At 38.6% G+C, this 16,318-nt stretch overlaps 4 protein-coding genes across 4 annotated transcripts in view; all 4 read left to right on the top strand.

Moving 5' to 3' along the window:
• Positions 1–2,229, top strand: part of pdha1a (pyruvate dehydrogenase E1 subunit alpha 1a) — a 19,061-nt gene extending 16,832 nt beyond the window's left edge. Inside the window, exon 11 of the mRNA XM_010795082.1 lies at positions 435–2,229. Coding sequence (XP_010793384.1) covers positions 435–599 — 165 coding nt within the window. The 3' untranslated portion in view covers positions 600–2,229. The remainder of the gene's footprint in view (positions 1–434) is intronic.
• A 989-nt stretch (positions 2,230–3,218) lies between these two features.
• On the top strand, positions 3,219–6,696 carry prdx4 (peroxiredoxin 4). Its single transcript, XM_010795083.1, has 7 exons — positions 3,219–3,526; positions 4,676–4,793; positions 4,886–5,002; positions 5,533–5,655; positions 5,948–6,078; positions 6,193–6,227; positions 6,580–6,696. The coding sequence occupies exons 1-7, from the start codon at positions 3,328–3,330 to the stop codon at positions 6,628–6,630; spliced, it is 774 nt and encodes a 257-aa protein (XP_010793385.1). The 5' UTR covers positions 3,219–3,327; the 3' UTR covers positions 6,631–6,696.
• A 1,243-nt stretch (positions 6,697–7,939) lies between these two features.
• LOC104965991 (diamine acetyltransferase 1-like) lies at positions 7,940–9,388 on the top strand. The gene is made up of 6 exons (XM_010795084.1): positions 7,940–8,173; positions 8,309–8,360; positions 8,467–8,547; positions 8,651–8,752; positions 8,850–8,890; positions 8,996–9,388. The coding sequence occupies exons 1-6, from the start codon at positions 8,108–8,110 to the stop codon at positions 9,161–9,163; spliced, it is 510 nt and encodes a 169-aa protein (XP_010793386.1). The 5' UTR covers positions 7,940–8,107; the 3' UTR covers positions 9,164–9,388.
• A 748-nt stretch (positions 9,389–10,136) lies between these two features.
• LOC104966488 (zinc finger Y-chromosomal protein-like) overlaps positions 10,137–16,318 on the top strand; it is a 9,609-nt gene continuing 3,427 nt past the window's right edge. The window contains exons 1-3 of the mRNA XM_010795674.1: positions 10,137–10,674; positions 12,611–12,707; positions 12,877–13,209. Of these exons, the coding sequence (XP_010793976.1) occupies positions 12,641–12,707; positions 12,877–13,209 (400 nt within the window). The 5' untranslated portion in view covers positions 10,137–10,674; positions 12,611–12,640. The remainder of the gene's footprint in view (positions 10,675–12,610; positions 12,708–12,876; positions 13,210–16,318) is intronic.

Here is a 16,318-nt window from a genome sequence, read left to right as displayed (position 1 = left end):
CTTATAGTCCAGTGCGGCTTATATATGTACACATCATTCAATTTAGCTGCTGCGGCTTATATTCAGGTGCGCCTTATAGTCCGAAAATTACGGTAATACAATAAAATATTTATATAAAACTTAAGAAGTAAGAATGTGCAGTCAAATGAGAAAATAAGATTTCATATAAACAGAAGAATTTCAAGTCAAAATATCCAATAAAAATTATTTTTTAAATTTTGTTTTTCATATTCTCAAGTAGAATTTTTGGGATTTGAGACCTTATACATGTTGTGACCCCTTGTGAAAGAAACTGTTCATCTTCATTTGAGTACTATTGGATGTAACGGGGAATGTGAGAAAATAACTAAAAAAGCCAGCGTTTCGACTGCCTGACGTTCCGAGGGAGGGGTTAAACAGTCTGGTGACCGCTGTCCTTCCTGTGTTGTCTTTAGGAGATCGACGTGTCGGTGAGGAAGGAGATTGAAGACGCTGCTCAGTTCGCTACGACAGATCCCGAGCCTCCACTGGAAGAATTATGCAACCACATCTTTCACGACAACACCCCGATGGAGGTGCGCGGCGTGAACCCGTGGACCAAGCTGAAGTCTGTTAGCTAAAGCTTTTTCATCCTCTCTTATCATCAGGTCCTCCACCCAACAATATCTGATCTCCCTAAGCCACTCACTTATACGCACTCATTGTAATTAAGACCCAGAGCTTAGACATGGGACAGTAAATGGATTTCAGCGCTGTACAGTCACACAGCCGGGACCATATTCACAAAGATGTTCTGAGAAGAGTCATAAAAACATTACATTGGAAAACCTTTAAAGATTGAAGCAACCTTATGAGCATTTCTACTGCAGTGATGCATAGTCTTATGAAATTATCTCCCATATTTATTTATATCTTGTGTTAAATGTTAATGTAAAATTACCAGTTTGCAAAGTCAACACAATAAAGATCATTTATTTAATGTTAAGTAGTTAAATGTACCATCCTTGACACTGGTGGATTATTTAAAGTCTTCCCCTTGTGAATGAACTTAAATATTTAAACCCCTTTGATGAATTGTCTTGGTTTTAAAATGGAAGCTTAATAAATAACTTTAGCTCGTGTTTCCAGGATTATTGGGCTATTTTAACTTTAGCACTAAATTGGAAGGCTTGGTAAATCTGGACCCAAGCTAATCAAATCTGGTCCACACTAAATTTGCTTTAGATCATTCTCCCTGGTCACTTTTGAGGTGTAATAAAAAAAAAAAAACGTCTTTCCATCACTCCTCTCATCTCATAAAAACACTGAACTGTAAAAAATACTGAAGTGTACATGATAAATCGTTCAGTTTAAACACTGCTGTTACTAAAAAGATCCTCAATCCGGCCCCATTGTTAGTGTTTCAATATGTTGTACGTAAGAGAGGGCGAAGAATACCAAGGGAAGGGTTTGAAATATTTAATTTTATCTTGCCAAACCAAACGTGCCTGGCAAATCTTGTGTTGTTGTCGAATGTGTCGTCTCATGTTTGTGTCTCACTCCAGTCTGAGCAGCTACCTGTGCATCTGGACAGAGAGGTGTTTCAAATGTTTATTTTGCAGATACTCAGGTGTCTGGTTTCATTTTCATGATACAAACAAACCATTCATTGATATATATATATATATTCGGAAAGACTATTATTCAATGACTAATGTAAATGTGTGTAAATACTTACACTCAATTACCACAATCTGTAACATCTATTGCCGTACGTTTCCAGATCAAAGAGAGGTGCTGGGGGAAGTATTGTTGGGCTAGCTATTTGTTTGTTGTGCTCACAAGGTGTTATGTGCTTTAACAACACATCAGCAGTGGCACATTATTGACTCAAATGGAGAGGGATTCACAGACATTTTGAATTTCAGTCAGTTTTTTCCTTGCAAAGTACTTGAACATGAAAAGTGTACCGACACCTCGGTTAGCAAAAAACAAACCTGCTTATCGACACAGCAAGCTGCCTTTCAGTTAATGGTGTTCCTAAACATTGCAGCAATGCGTTGTTGTTTCTCTATGATGTGATTCTTTCGGCAAAAAATAAGACTGACTTAAATTTAAAATGTCAATACCTGTCTTAATACAACAGATGCCCACGGTGTGAGTATTTTTTCTAATGAACTGTTACATTGAGGGGGTGGAAGAAGACGAAGGGAAACGCTCCATGGAAACATTGTTTTTATGTGCACCACTGTAATAAAAGACTAAGATACTGTAATTGTCTACTCCTCTTTGTATGTGTGTATGATGGGTACATTTTCCCCAGCTTTAACCTCATATGTTCACTTAACTCTGACGATCGCACGTTACTGTCAGCAACATAATTAGTGATTTCTAATTGCTACAGGGCCTGTCTTTCAACCATAGTAGAGGTAGCACCCTTGGAAAAATGTTAGCATCTAAATATTTGCTACAATAAAAGTATTTTTGAGTTTTTACACTTGTGAGGTGGTTCTGATTTAAGACAAAATTATTTTTACAACTGAGGTTTGGCTGATTTGTCAACCTGACCTGGTGTTTTTTAAGCTACAGTAACTGAGCTTGGACATAAAGTAGACAACTAACAGGCTTAGATAGTGGCTACTAAGTTCATTTGCATTTGAGCTCTGGTTCGGTCCACATTAATGGACTGTTTCAAATCAACAGCCTTGAGAACTAACGCAGTAGTAATGCTAGTATCCTGTTGATAACAATGTGTTCTATGTTTGTTGTAACAATACTGGTGGATGACGTTTCACACATGAAAGGTGCTGAATGGCATATTTTCCAAAAACTTTAAATGAGTTTATTTTGATATTTACCACATAGGGGCGGCTAGAGACGAGTCGATCACTTCCAGGAGCCAACATACAGTGGATCACATTTCGACACTTTTTTTATTTCTCACAGACCTACGTTTTTTCTTAATGTTATCCTTAAGAAAATATTTTAATATATTTGAAGTAGAACAACATTAACAGAAAAGTTGGGAGAGGACTTGTATGATACTCGGTCAAAAGACACTGTACGGTGTATACATAAATAAACTGTAAGGGGAGATGTGGAGCCGAGCAATAAAGGTTAGTTGAATTATGGGAAGGTCATATTTGGATTTATTTGTAGGGTAAAAGAGGAACTAATGTGGTAAAAGGGAAGTGGACGTCAGGGGCTAATTAGCTCCAGGAGATGGCAGTAATGCAACTATAAGGACCCCAGGTGTTGCAGAAACTGAATGAAGAAGAAGAAGAGGCGGAGGAAGACGGCTTCTCAAATCCTGCCAGAAAACCAAACACATTCCAGATAGTGGTTAGGTCCTTTCTAAGGGACGACACAATGGAGTTTCTCTTGCACATTAGTTTAAAGAGGGATCTTTTCAGTATCCTGTGCACCGCTCTCCTCCTCTTCCTCACCACATCTGCGGAGGAAGTGAAAGACTCCCAGTGTCACAACTACGCGGGAGGACACGTCTATCCTGGGGAGGCTTTCCGCGTGCCTGTGTCCGACCATTCCCTGCACCTCAGCAAAGCCAAAAGTGAGTTCCTCTCATGAGTTCATCCTGAAGTACTATTTAGTTTGCATTTGCATTAGAGAAGTGCGCAGTGATTTCTCTTCCTGGCAATCACAGCTGCTGCAGCTCCAGCATGGAGATCTGCTGTCAGGACAATGGAAACACTGTCTGTCTGCTGCCTGGGCTCATGTCTGATGGGCTGTTTCTTATTTACTTTAATTCATAGTTGACAGTAAAGCGTGTTGGTCACTCACAAATGAGGCCTGAAACTGTAGTCAGAGGTTTTTTGTAGGACACGTCATTCTATGAAATGCATTGGATTGCGTTCCTCCCTCTTCCTCTGAGACACCGGACAAACATAATAACACTAGTGGGTTGGACAACATAACTGAAAAACTTAGAAACTATCAGTGGCCGTAAAACTCACGTGGTCATGCGTGACTAGATATATTATGCAGACAAATACAAGAGTAACTTTGGCATAATGCTTAGGTCAACTATTCCCCTGCACGTATTCAGTGTTGACTCTTTTTTTTTTTTGGATGGGTCTTCATTAGTTTTCAGACTTCTGACCCCATGGCTTTGCAGGGTTCCCCATTGCAGTTGAGACATAATTCCATGTATAAAACATATGCAACTTAATACAAAATGGTCTGAAAAGTAAATAATGATCACATTTGAATGCCAGATGTAAGAGAACTGCAAACAAATGGCCAACAAGAACCGGAGTCATATAGATTTAATTATTTATCAAAACCAAGATGCTTTGTTGACATCTCCATGGAGTGGTATTAATGTATAATATAATTGAGCAGAATCTTTTAACATCGAGAAAAATAATAATAAAAACATTTGGAAGAACATATTTAGGCAAAGGAAAATAATTGTTATATAGTGGTTCAATGCTGACCAATATGAGTTGTATAATAATGCAGAACAAAATATTGTGATATTGTGTATATACACAAATACTGCAGACATGGAGATAAAATGACAAATTTTAAAAGTACATTTAGTTGCATTAGAGTTAAGTTTATATCAACAACCTTATGACCTCAAAACATATATTGGAGTTAAATCAGCATTTCAAAACACACATCCAACGATATCTTTAAATGACACAGTTAAACTATATCTATTCCTTCCTACCATATGTTTTGCTTTCCAACTCAGTCTCAAAGCCTGCGCCGCACTGGGAAGGAACAGCTGTCATTGATGGCGAATTCAAGGAGGCGAAGCTGTCAGATTACAAAGGCAAATATCTTGTCTTCTTCTTCTATCCTCTGGACTTGTGAGTAATATCTCAGACACACATTATTTATCACCCTGTTTGTGTTGTTGCGAATTTATTCTGATATAAATGTGACGTTTTTTGTTCTGCAGCACATTTGTCTGCCCCACTGAGATCATTGCATTCAGCGATCGTGTGCATGAGTTCAAAGCCATCAACACCGAGGTGGTTGCCTGCTCCATCGACTCCCAGTTCACCCACCTGGCCTGGTGAGACCCTGTTCCCCTACACACACAATATGCTCCAAGACTTGAATGGCTTCAGATAAAACCTAATAAAAACAAACGTCCATTAGTAGATTCTGTAGTAGACTGACTAAAGTGTTTACGGTTGCATCTTAGGTTTTCTTTCTTGGTCAATTTATATTTTCACGACTATTTGATTCGTTACTTGGTCTATAAATGGTAATAAATAACAATCAGTGTTTCCCAAAGCCCAAGATGAGGTCTTCAAACATCTTGTATTATCCACATCTCAAGGATATTGACTTTACTCTCATATGAGTAAAGAAACCAGAAAATATTAGGAACCTGTCATAAGATAATTATACATTTCTCAAACAAACAAATACATCTATTTATCATAATTGATTTATTTTATAGTTGAGGGGAGAAGTGCTTCATTTAGTTGTTTTACCATTTTTTTTTTTCCCCCATTGATTTTTTATTTTTCGTTTGATAATAACTTTTGTTTTTTACAACACCTGAAATTTTCCTTTTTCAATTTGTGTTATTAACAGGATAAATACTGCCAGAAAGGAAGGTGGACTTGGCCCAATGAAAATCCCTCTGCTGTCTGACCTCACGCACCAGATTTCTAAAAACTATGGAGTCTACCTGGAGGACCAGGGACACTCACTGAGGTACGATTACACAATTACATGTATGGCCTTTATCAAAGGTTTATAGGCTTAATCAAACCCTGTTATGTATCCTTGAGGTGCTTTAAAAACAAACAACAGTCGAAGCAGGCATGAAACACTTTTTAACTGTAGATAAAACACATTTGATGTTTCTGCATGTGGACAAATATGCTCCATAACTTATATCTCATAGATAGCTGATTCTTTTATCAACTATGCAAATGTTTGAGAGTGTACAGATTACAGATTTCAGTAAATCTTAAATCTCACTCCGTGTCCCTGTGTCTCTCAGAGGGCTTTTCATCATCGACGACAAAGGCATCCTGAGGCAGATCACCATGAACGATCTCCCCGTGGGAAGATCTGTGGATGAGACTCTGCGGCTCGTCCAGGCCTTCCAGTACACTGACAAACACGGAGAAGGTAAAAGAAGCTCATTTAAACGCATTACCTGGCAACTAATAGCCAGTTGTTAATGTATTATTCAAGCTGTTTTTCTTGTGTTGACTCTAATTGTCTGTCATTTTTTCTTTACAGTGTGTCCAGCAGGATGGAAGCCAGGCAGTGACACAGTGAGTATCAGTGAGGCTGTGAATGATTAGGATCATTTGTCACTAACTACGTTTTTCTATGATAGATACATAGACAAAGTAGCACGTATATGCCATTTAGTCGGTGTGCAACCAGTTACTGCAACAACTAATACTGTCTTTTTTTGAAAATATATTTATATTTCATGACTAAGTTAAAGGAAACAGACTGCCTCCATATATATTGTTCCCTCACAGCAGATTTGGGGTTGGAGAAATAATTGGGAAACACATGGCAGACTAGTTTATAGCATGTTTAGCATATTTCTATTGTCAAGTATAATATTATAAGAAAGTGTAATTGTGAACTAATTGAATTACTTCTCTCCCACAGATCATTCCCGACCCTTCAGGCAAGCTGAAGTATTTTGATAAACTGAACTGATCTGCGTTACACTCGGCCCAGTCTGTCAAATACCGAAAGTCCAAATAAAAAAGTGTTTTCATAAAATGCTGTCTGTCTGCTATTTTAGATCCTTGCTAAGCTCATGCCTTTGGTTTACATTAGTGCAGAAGCCTGAATCACACTGGGAATAAACAGCTGTCATGATGTGAATTCACCCAGTGGCTGCCAGATGCTCACTAGCAAGTTCTCATTACAAAGAGTCATCCGACACATTAGCATACTTGCTAGGCCAGTTATGGGACGTTTTGATATGTTTGCATTGTATAGTGTGGTTAACACAGCAGACTTAGTAATTTAGGACATCTTCAAATAAGCCATACCTTATATGGTTACACAGGAAGATGTTTTTAAAAAAAAAAGGTTTTCATAAAAGATCATGGGATGGTTATCAGCTGTGGCTGTACTGTATGAGGATAGAGGTTCTGAAAAATAGCGAGACCATGCAGGGCTTCAAACGCAAACATAAACACACTGTAGGGATTTTAAAACCAATTGTTGAGTGTTTTTACAGGCGTAATATGTTTTCTTTTTACAACATTGGCACAGGATTCTGGATGCCACATTTTCTACAAGTTGTAAGCAAGGAAAAGTGGCTTGGTTGATAACAAAATACAAGTAGTTACAGTGGTCGATTATCTGTCTTGTGGTGCGTCCATTTATTGTCCTGTATGGTCTACTGAAAGAAAATCATTTTGTTACGTGGTGTGCAGGTGAAGCTGGGTCACGGATGATGATTAAGGCCTTGCACTGACATCAGGTAGTACATTTCCTCTATTGAAGCCATCTGTGTCCCAATGATGTTAAAGAATGTCTTAATGATCCTGTTCAGAGCTACAGTATGTGTTCCTGGTGCAGCTGGCATACTACGCTTTGATGCAGTATGTCAAAAATAATCGCAGCCTTGTCTGTCCCCTCCTCCAACATTTTTATTGATTCAACTCAGATTTGCATAAATAGATCAATAAAAGTTTTTTTGAGCAAGGCAAATATTAGTTTGACTGTCTAAAAAGATGCAATTGGGACCTGCAGAAGGACAATTTATCATGACATGTATAGAAATTGCACTCTATGTCCCATGGGTTAATCTTTAATCAACCCTATAGCCATTAAGCGCCTGACCTGTTTTTTTTCCAGGTTCGGTTAATCATTACCTTACAACATGCAAATGAAGTACAATGATCAACACAATGATAAGGGGTCAGCAGGAAAAGAGAAACAGGATTTAAAAGACTGTTGACCATATATGGATTATTGAGTCACTTCCTCAGTGACATATAAAAGGGAACTCGGTGAGCTTGCTGTACCACTTTTGTGACCCAGCCAATGTAGTTCTGTATACGGCTTCTTTATTCTTTGTCGGGGGATGTACTCCTGAGTAGCGAATGACGAAACAAATTTTGCTTATATTCACATTCCGAGGATTAGTAAGAAAAGGGAAAAAGGGGAAAAGGAGAAAATGGCCAGTTTTATATTACGGAAAGCTGAACCCAGAGACGTGCCCGATATCATGCGACTCATAAAGGTAAGGGAAATGTTAAAGTCTAATATTTTTAACAAAAGGACAATTGTGACATGTGACTGGATTACTGTAATCTCTGTTAATCAATTGTGTTTCAAGTTTGAAAACTGAATTTGTGTTTCTTTGTTTGCCTTTAAGGAACTGGCTAAGTTTGAGGAAATGGAGGAGAAAGTCGTGCTGACAGAGAAAGGTTCTTTAACCCTCTTTAACATTATGTGCATACATTTAACAGGATTTTCCAAATATTATTTCAATCTTCTTCATACATTATAATGAAATAAATGTCTCTCTTGCAGATCTCCTTGAAGATGGCTTCGGAGATCACCCATTCTACCACTGTTTGGTTGCTGAAGTCCCAAAATTGCAGAGCTCAGAAGGTAAAAACATATCTAACACAAAACTCTTTAAATTGAAATAGTCCTATTTCAAAATACTTTAACCTTGTTAGTTTTACCTCTAATTTATGGTGTTTTCTTCCAGGGTACACTGTGATTGGATTTGCCATGTACTACTTCACATATGACCCTTGGATTGGAAAGCTGCTCTACTTGGAAGACTTTTACGTCATGCAGGAGTTTCGAGGTGAGATTGACAATATGTACTGTTATATAATGGTAGTAAAGGTTAATGAGTAAAAGAGTCTTAAGGGGAGAATTTTTAACATTTTCTCTTTCAATAGGTTTGGGCATTGGTTCAAAAATTCTGAAGGTCCTGAGTGAGGTACGATAACCAAGTGTTTATTTGGTGACAGATGCAACTCTATTCAACTGAGTTCAATACTTTATGTCTTTGTGTTTTATGTTTTGTTTTTTTGTCACACTTTAGAAGGCAGTGAAGACTCGCTGTAGCGGCATGCACTTCCTTGTAGCAGAAAACAACACAAAGTCTATTGAGTTCTACAAGCGAAGAGGAGCAGCTGATCTCTCGTCTGAGGAGGGCTGGCGTCTTTTTGAGATTGAAAAGGATGATCTGCTGAAAATGACTGCCAAATAAGAGTTTATGTACTGTTGAATTACTTGTTCTGACAGTTTGTGATAGCAATAATCATGTTTTTTTCATTCAGTCTTAATACATTTGATCCTGTTTCTGTAATGTCATCTGAAATGTAGCAAAACCTCTGCTGAATGAATACTGATATTTTGGGAATAGCTATACTTCTGGAGGCCTGTAGTGACACATTTGAGTCAAAAACAATAAACTTGATTTTGTGTAACAGAATTTTGGTTCCTTTTTTTAAATGAACGAATCAGCACCTCTCTCTTCTGTTGCAACCCTTTGTGTTGCCCTTTCCCGCAGACCAGGAACACTAGAGTAGTTATTTGAAGAACACATCTGTTGTTTTTGACTTTTTGCATTTATATTCTGTACTGCCATTACAATAAATCCAACTCTTGAAATAACTTCTGATTTAAAAGATACCCAGGAAGTACCAGAAATCTGGGATTTTCACATAATGATTTTAGTTTAGAGACTGACGTAAGTCTGACTAGGAATTTACTTTTTGTTGTAGTATTACAAATATCCTGTTACAAAACAATATGTATCCTCATGTGCGAGTGGCTTAGAATGACTGGTCAAGTTTTGATGGCCTTTAATTAGGTAAAAGAAAAGTGCATGATAAAAATGACCATACAGATATAAATCAAATTTTAAACAAATATATTGTAAAACTACCGGTACTCATATAAAGTACTAAGTAATACATCAAATTTGTACTTAAGTAGAAGTAAATGTTTTCTTCCAGTGTTGTTGATGAGATGTGGAATATTTCCTTTTTATTTTCTATTACCTATGCATGCATCACAAATATCTTATTGGATCCCATAAAATATTATGTTAAGATTTATTGGACTTTTTAAGTTAATTGACCAGGAGGCTGAGGTTCGTGTGAAGAAACAGTAAGGTTTAATGCAGTCAGGATGAAACTGAAACTGTGATAGTGTTTAATTGGAAACATGTCAGCTATTTGTTTAAATGTTGGATGCTCTCGGTTTGGAGGACATAGTATAATCTCTTGTTATTATACACTTCTTCGCTGCATAGTTACACGTCTACTGTTGGGGGAAACGAAGCAGCTCTCAGCCCATTACTAGCTACATCAACCTCGGGCTCAAACTAATTAAAATTAACACTGCATTGCACGTCTTGACATAACCCGTTAGAACAGCGGTGCTCACATTATGGCCTGTTTGGTGCCTGCCGGTGTGATTTCCACCACAACCCTTCCGCATTTTCCTGCTGCTCTCGGGCTGTGACGTGTCGTGCTGACGGCGGCCTCGGAGCTGGAGGAGCAGGGGGCTGTAGCATGACAAGAACTGGCTCCATACGTCCTGCTTTGCTTTCAGCCGAGCTCCAGAAACAACCCATAACCCCTCCTTCTCCGCTCCTCTCCGGCCCGCCCAAATAACACAAAATTCCCGACTGAATCCAGCCCGAGTCTGGGGGAACCAGGCGGCCTGGGAAGCCGAGGTGTGGACGGAGGCCATCCCTGCAGCATACATCTGGTACGCGGGTCATTTTTTGCTCCGGGCCACACGTTTGCAGAACTATGTTTGCATTTGTGCGTGTCCGTGTGTCTTTGTTTTTGCATGCATGTGGTATTTTAATTTATTTCTTCATTGTCACCGAGAGGCCGCAAAGGGTTGGGCCTTTTCTTCTCAGGCCCGGGCCCCCATAGAGGCCGTAATTGGTAATTCAGGCCTATCCTGTTAGCTAGCATTCCCGCTGAAAATATGGTTTTATATGTATTTTGTATATCCATGGCTTACGTTATTTGGGATGAAATACAAGATTTAATGAGCGTTATAGCTATCAACAGAATCCAATTAGCTATTTCTCATCGCCGAGGTGTATTTTCATTAAGTGTTGAATTAGCATTCGTCCAGAAACCAAGCTAACAAAATGGCGGATGCTAGTGTGATGAAAATCGGTTGTAGAAAACGAGTGTGTTTAGCGCTCCTCCCGCTAGCTTGCTGCTGCAGATTCGCTAAAGTGTAAATCTAGACTAATCTTTCTCATTTATTTAGGAGTTTTATCCTCCTTTGTGCATGTGGGTGCAACCTTTCTTTGCTTAAAGTTGTGATTTTGCAATAAAAATCGGGGCTTTGCGTGTGTAATCAGTGCTAAAGCTGCTCCAGTGGTCAGTTGAGGACATTACCGTTAATCAGCTCTTCGTGCTTTACACTGTGTCTAGTCTGGCGTGAATGTGTAACGCAGGCTAAGTTAGTGAGACCACCCTGGTTTTAATGTGTTGGCAGCTTATTTTCAGTACACCCCCGATGCCCTGTGTTGTGCGCCACATCTCCACACACCGTTGTTATCATTTTCCACCTGGAGGTGGGGGATGGTACATTCAGTGGAAATTAAATGGCACCCCGGCTGCATCGTTCACACCACTGTTTACATTTCTGCACCCCCCCTGTGTGTAACGGGGAGATATTTCAATCGCACATTATCTCTATGGTGAAGGAAACACTATTGCCATTTTGGTTGAACGATTTGTTTAGTTGTTGTAGCTGCTGATCTAGTGATGCAGACAGTGCAATTATGCCACTTGATGTCCTTTGCGGCAGACACAAGCTAACATTGCACAACTGTATTCCACATGTTAATTTAAATGCCTCCCCTCTCATATATACACTCAATTCAGCTGTGATGTCAGATTTATTCAGGTGACTTTAACAAATCAAATACAACTCTTCATAGAGGAACCTGTTCATTGCAGCAGCAGAATATAACTCTGCAAAGTGTGAAGTAAAATAGGGTAGTTGGTTGGTTTTAACAAGAACACAACTGACAGCATAATATGAATTGAAGGTAATGTATTTTAGAACTGAGTTGCTTTAGGTTTCTACACTAGTTTTGATATGATTGAGTATTGTGAAGTACAAATTGTAAATATATTTTATGCTAGTTTTTAATATATGGGTATACAGAGTTGGACACATTTTGGCCTCAACCCAATATGTAGTGAGGTTTTGAAAATGTCACATGTGCACAATGTTTACGTTATCAAGGTGACAGCAGTCAATTCCATGTTTTCCTGAAAAAAAACTCAACAGACTACAGTCTTTAAAGATGGATGTGTTTCAGCTGTTAGGTGTTGCTCAGGCTGCAATAGCTGTGTAACACAAGGCCGGTGGTCTCTTTATCATGTGAGTCAAATTATCAACATATTGGCCAAACACACATTAAGTTGCCTCTTCAAAAAGCAAAGGATAACAGGCTCATTGTGGCTTTCCCTTGCCAGATCTGTTAAATAGATGACTTGATTCTGTTCAGGTTAACATTCACGTTCAAATCTTGTTTGAGAATCTTTGTTTCCTGGTTATTTCAAATCACATGAATTACCATGAACACCTGATTTTGATTATGTTTAACTTTGTTTCAAACAGTTTTGTTCACAAAGATCTAAACAGACTTTCTATCCTTTGCTTTCAGCGCTCCACTAACAAATGCAGTGTGAGGACAATGGATGAGGATGTCACCAGGCTATCAATACATTCTGAAGAGCCTAAAATAATATTACACGGATCGGGTAATTAGTCTTTTTTTATTTTTTTATTTACACAATGTTTGTTTTTGGTATGTGTCAATTCTTATTCAAATAATGGTCTGGTGTCTGTAGTAAACCAGTAATATAGTTACCATTTTAAATAAATCCACAAACACTAATATCGTTATCTGGGTAATCCTGCTTCTTCCAGATGAGGGTGGTGCCGGCGGGCAGGAGTTTGTTGTGGAGCTTCAAGAGACAGTGTTGGTGTCCGAAGGCGAGGGCGAGGGCGAAGGCGAAGGCGAAGGCATGGCTGTTCACAGGTTCGCGCCAGACGAGCTCGTCATCCAGGACGCTGTCGAGGATGTGGTATCTGAGTATGTGCACTGCGATGAAGACGAGGACGTAGCAGTGGAAACCTGCGTGATGGCTCTTGACGGCGATGAGGAAGGAGTTGCCATGGGAGACATCCCTGAAGATGGGCTGGACCCTGAGGAGCAGGACGATGACCAAGATGGCTGTGGGGATTATCTCATGATATCCTGTAAGTTTACACATGTTTTTGCTAAAACTCACTAATTCATTAACATAAATATCATGTAAATGCTCCAAAATTTGGAATTTATACTAAGCAAAATGCTTATTGTCATCTTCTGTCTATGGGTAGGTTATTGTTCTATCACATCTCTGCTCAGTGGAGGACTGCGGCTAATTTTAGTTTTTTAAATATGACCAAATTGTGACACTTGTGTTTTAAACTTGTGACCGTGCAGCTTCTGAGTTCGTGAAACATTTCAGATTTTCATTTTCTGTTTGATATTAAGCATCACTGGTTCATAGCCACATTAACACAAGCAGCCAGTATACGTTAACTGTTCAATAATTACAAGAATAATTGCCCCACTGTACATTTTCCTCGTCTCACAACCCAAAGTGGTACACACTCTGTAAATGGGTATGATACATACTCGTGGTCATTAACACCAAATGTTAAAATTTAATCTCAACTGTTAGTGGACCCGCAGTAAGAAATGTTGGACTCAGTTCGTATTTCAGTAGTATGGAGGAACCAGAACTCCTTCTAACCCAACATTTTTGGATTTAATTGTTGCCACTTTATCTTAAAACTGACTAGATAATATGTATTACTATGCAAAAGAGGACCACTCAGAAGAGATGGTGTACAAATTGAAATGAGTGAAATTTAAATTCAACTTGCAAAATGTTAAACAAATCAGACCTTTCTGAACTGTCAATGCTGCAAAGTCATACCTCCACTGTATGATTCTATCCCACATTGAATACTGTTTGACAAACTGGTCGTTTGCTTGTGCCACAAACCTGAAACCCATAGAGCAGCTGTACAAGAGAGCTATCCAGGTGTTTGACAGAAAGCCACATTCATACCACCACTGTACCATCCTTGAAAAACACAATTTCTTGAGTTTTGACAATTTAAAGTATTTTAAAAGTATGTGTTTTTTATTATAAATGTTTACATGGACATGAATGTGCATTGTCCCTATTCAACTAAACAATTAAATGAAATGAGAAACTAGAAAGCAAGTTTTAAGTTTACAGCTCAGATTATTACAGCAGCAAGAATCACATTTACTGAGAACACAGAAAACTAACGGCCGTCACAATGAAGTCAAAAATTGAACATGAGATAATATTATAGCAGAGTTTCACTAGAACAATGTTTGTTCAAACAAAACAAGAACGTCACAAATGTATTTTTATCACTTCTCATACCAAACGTGTCTTAGTGTTTTGANAAGGATGGTACAGTGGTGGTATGAATGTGGCTTTCTGTTAAACACCTTGATAGCTCTCTTGTACAGCTGCTCTATGGGTCTTAGGTTTGTGGCAAAGGCAAACGACCAGTTTGTCAAACAGTATTCAATGTGGGATAGAATCATACAGTGGAGGTATGACTTTGCAGCATTGAGAGTTAAAGGTGGGGTAGGTCATTTTGGAGAAACCAGCTAGAGTGCGCTAGAATTTGAAAATACACGGCCGGAAGAAATCTGCCACTTCCTTACAGAGCCCCTCCTCCAACACATACGAACGCACATGAACGCACACATGACCAATGAGGGCACGAGATAATTTGTGCACGGATGGAAAGCTGACAGGCAGGTATGCCATCCAGTTATTTTAGCCGGGGCAGCTAAAATGATTGGTCGTGCTTTTTACAGTATTACGGCTTCCACAGATGACATTTTTGTATGGAATTTTTGTCAAAGCACTTAAGATATTCATTGCTATCGGGATGTTAAAGAGCAACTTCCAGGTTAAAGAAACCTGCGAATAAATGTGTAGGAAAATGATGAATACACTAGATTTTCAAAAATATATACAGAAATATACACTACAGTGACATCTGGCGTCGTTTTTGTAAGAAATGTTCACTTCCGCATAAAAAAGCCTCGGCACGTGACCTCCCGCGTGTGACGTAACACGGGGGACACAAGGGGGAGAGCGGTAACTTGCGGATCGGTCGAGGTATTAATGATTCCGAAGCACCAGGAACCAGTGATGACGAGTAAGATTCATCAGGGCAGTACAAGTTGCGAAGAAGACAACAGAAGACAACAGCTGTGTGATCGTAACTAGGTACAAAAAACAATTGTGCNTACAGCTGCTCTATGGGTCTTAGGTTTGTGGCAAAGGCAAACGACCAGTTAGTCATACCTCCACTGTATGATTCTATCCCACATTGAATACTGTTTGACAAACTGGTCGTTTGCCTTTGCCACAAACCTAAGACCCATAGAGCAGCTGTACAAGAGAGCTATCAAGGTGTTTAACAGAAAGCCACATTCATACCACCACTGTACCATCCTTGAAAAACACAATTTCTTGAGTGTTGACTATTTTAAGTCTTTTAAAAGTATGTGCTTTATTTATAAATGTTTACATGCACTGCCCCACCCCCACCAGACAGTTTTTGAAATGTGTCCAGTATTATGTAAGCAATAAAAAGCATAGTAGGGGCCCTTTAGAGCAAAGACACCCTGATATAAACATTTGAACAGTAACTCTCACTCAATAATGAACCAATTATACATTTGGGGTTGACAAATAATGAAGTTTCTCTTTTAAAATACATACATTATATTACAGTGGAGTTGAATATGTATAGCATCTAATAGAGAATTGTCTTTAATGTTGGCACATCAGGAAACTTAGTTGTTCAGTGCTTTGGATTGATTGGAAGTTGAACGCAAACTAAAAGCTTTAACGGGTAAACTGCAGTACCTAATGGCTTTTATTACGTATAATTTAAGTGCTTTATAATGTCCTTATTTCTGTCATTGATCCCCGACAGGACGGTATGAAATGTTGCATGATTAGGGCCAAACCTCTCTAGACATATATATATATATATATATATATATATACAGTATATATATCTAGACACACATATACAATCTGACACGAGGTAAAAACTCGATTAAACATGTTTTGAAAACATCCTTCCTCTTCAGAAAACAAAAAATTCAATAAAAAAATTCAAATTAAATGAACAACTCCCTCCTGTAATACTTGATTCTGATTGGTCGATTCGAACATTTAAGAGGTTGTTTATACAACACATTGCTAGTAAAACACAACATCGCCCATTTGCTTATTCCTTGACAAAATAT

This window comes from Notothenia coriiceps, unplaced genomic scaffold, assembly GCF_000735185.1.
Source record: "Notothenia coriiceps isolate Sejong01 unplaced genomic scaffold, NC01 NC01_scaffold00037246, whole genome shotgun sequence".
Lineage (NCBI taxonomy): Eukaryota > Metazoa > Chordata > Actinopteri > Perciformes > Nototheniidae > Notothenia > Notothenia coriiceps.
The sequence above is the reverse complement of the archived record's forward strand: the minus strand, read 5'-3'. Positions and strand labels throughout refer to the sequence as shown.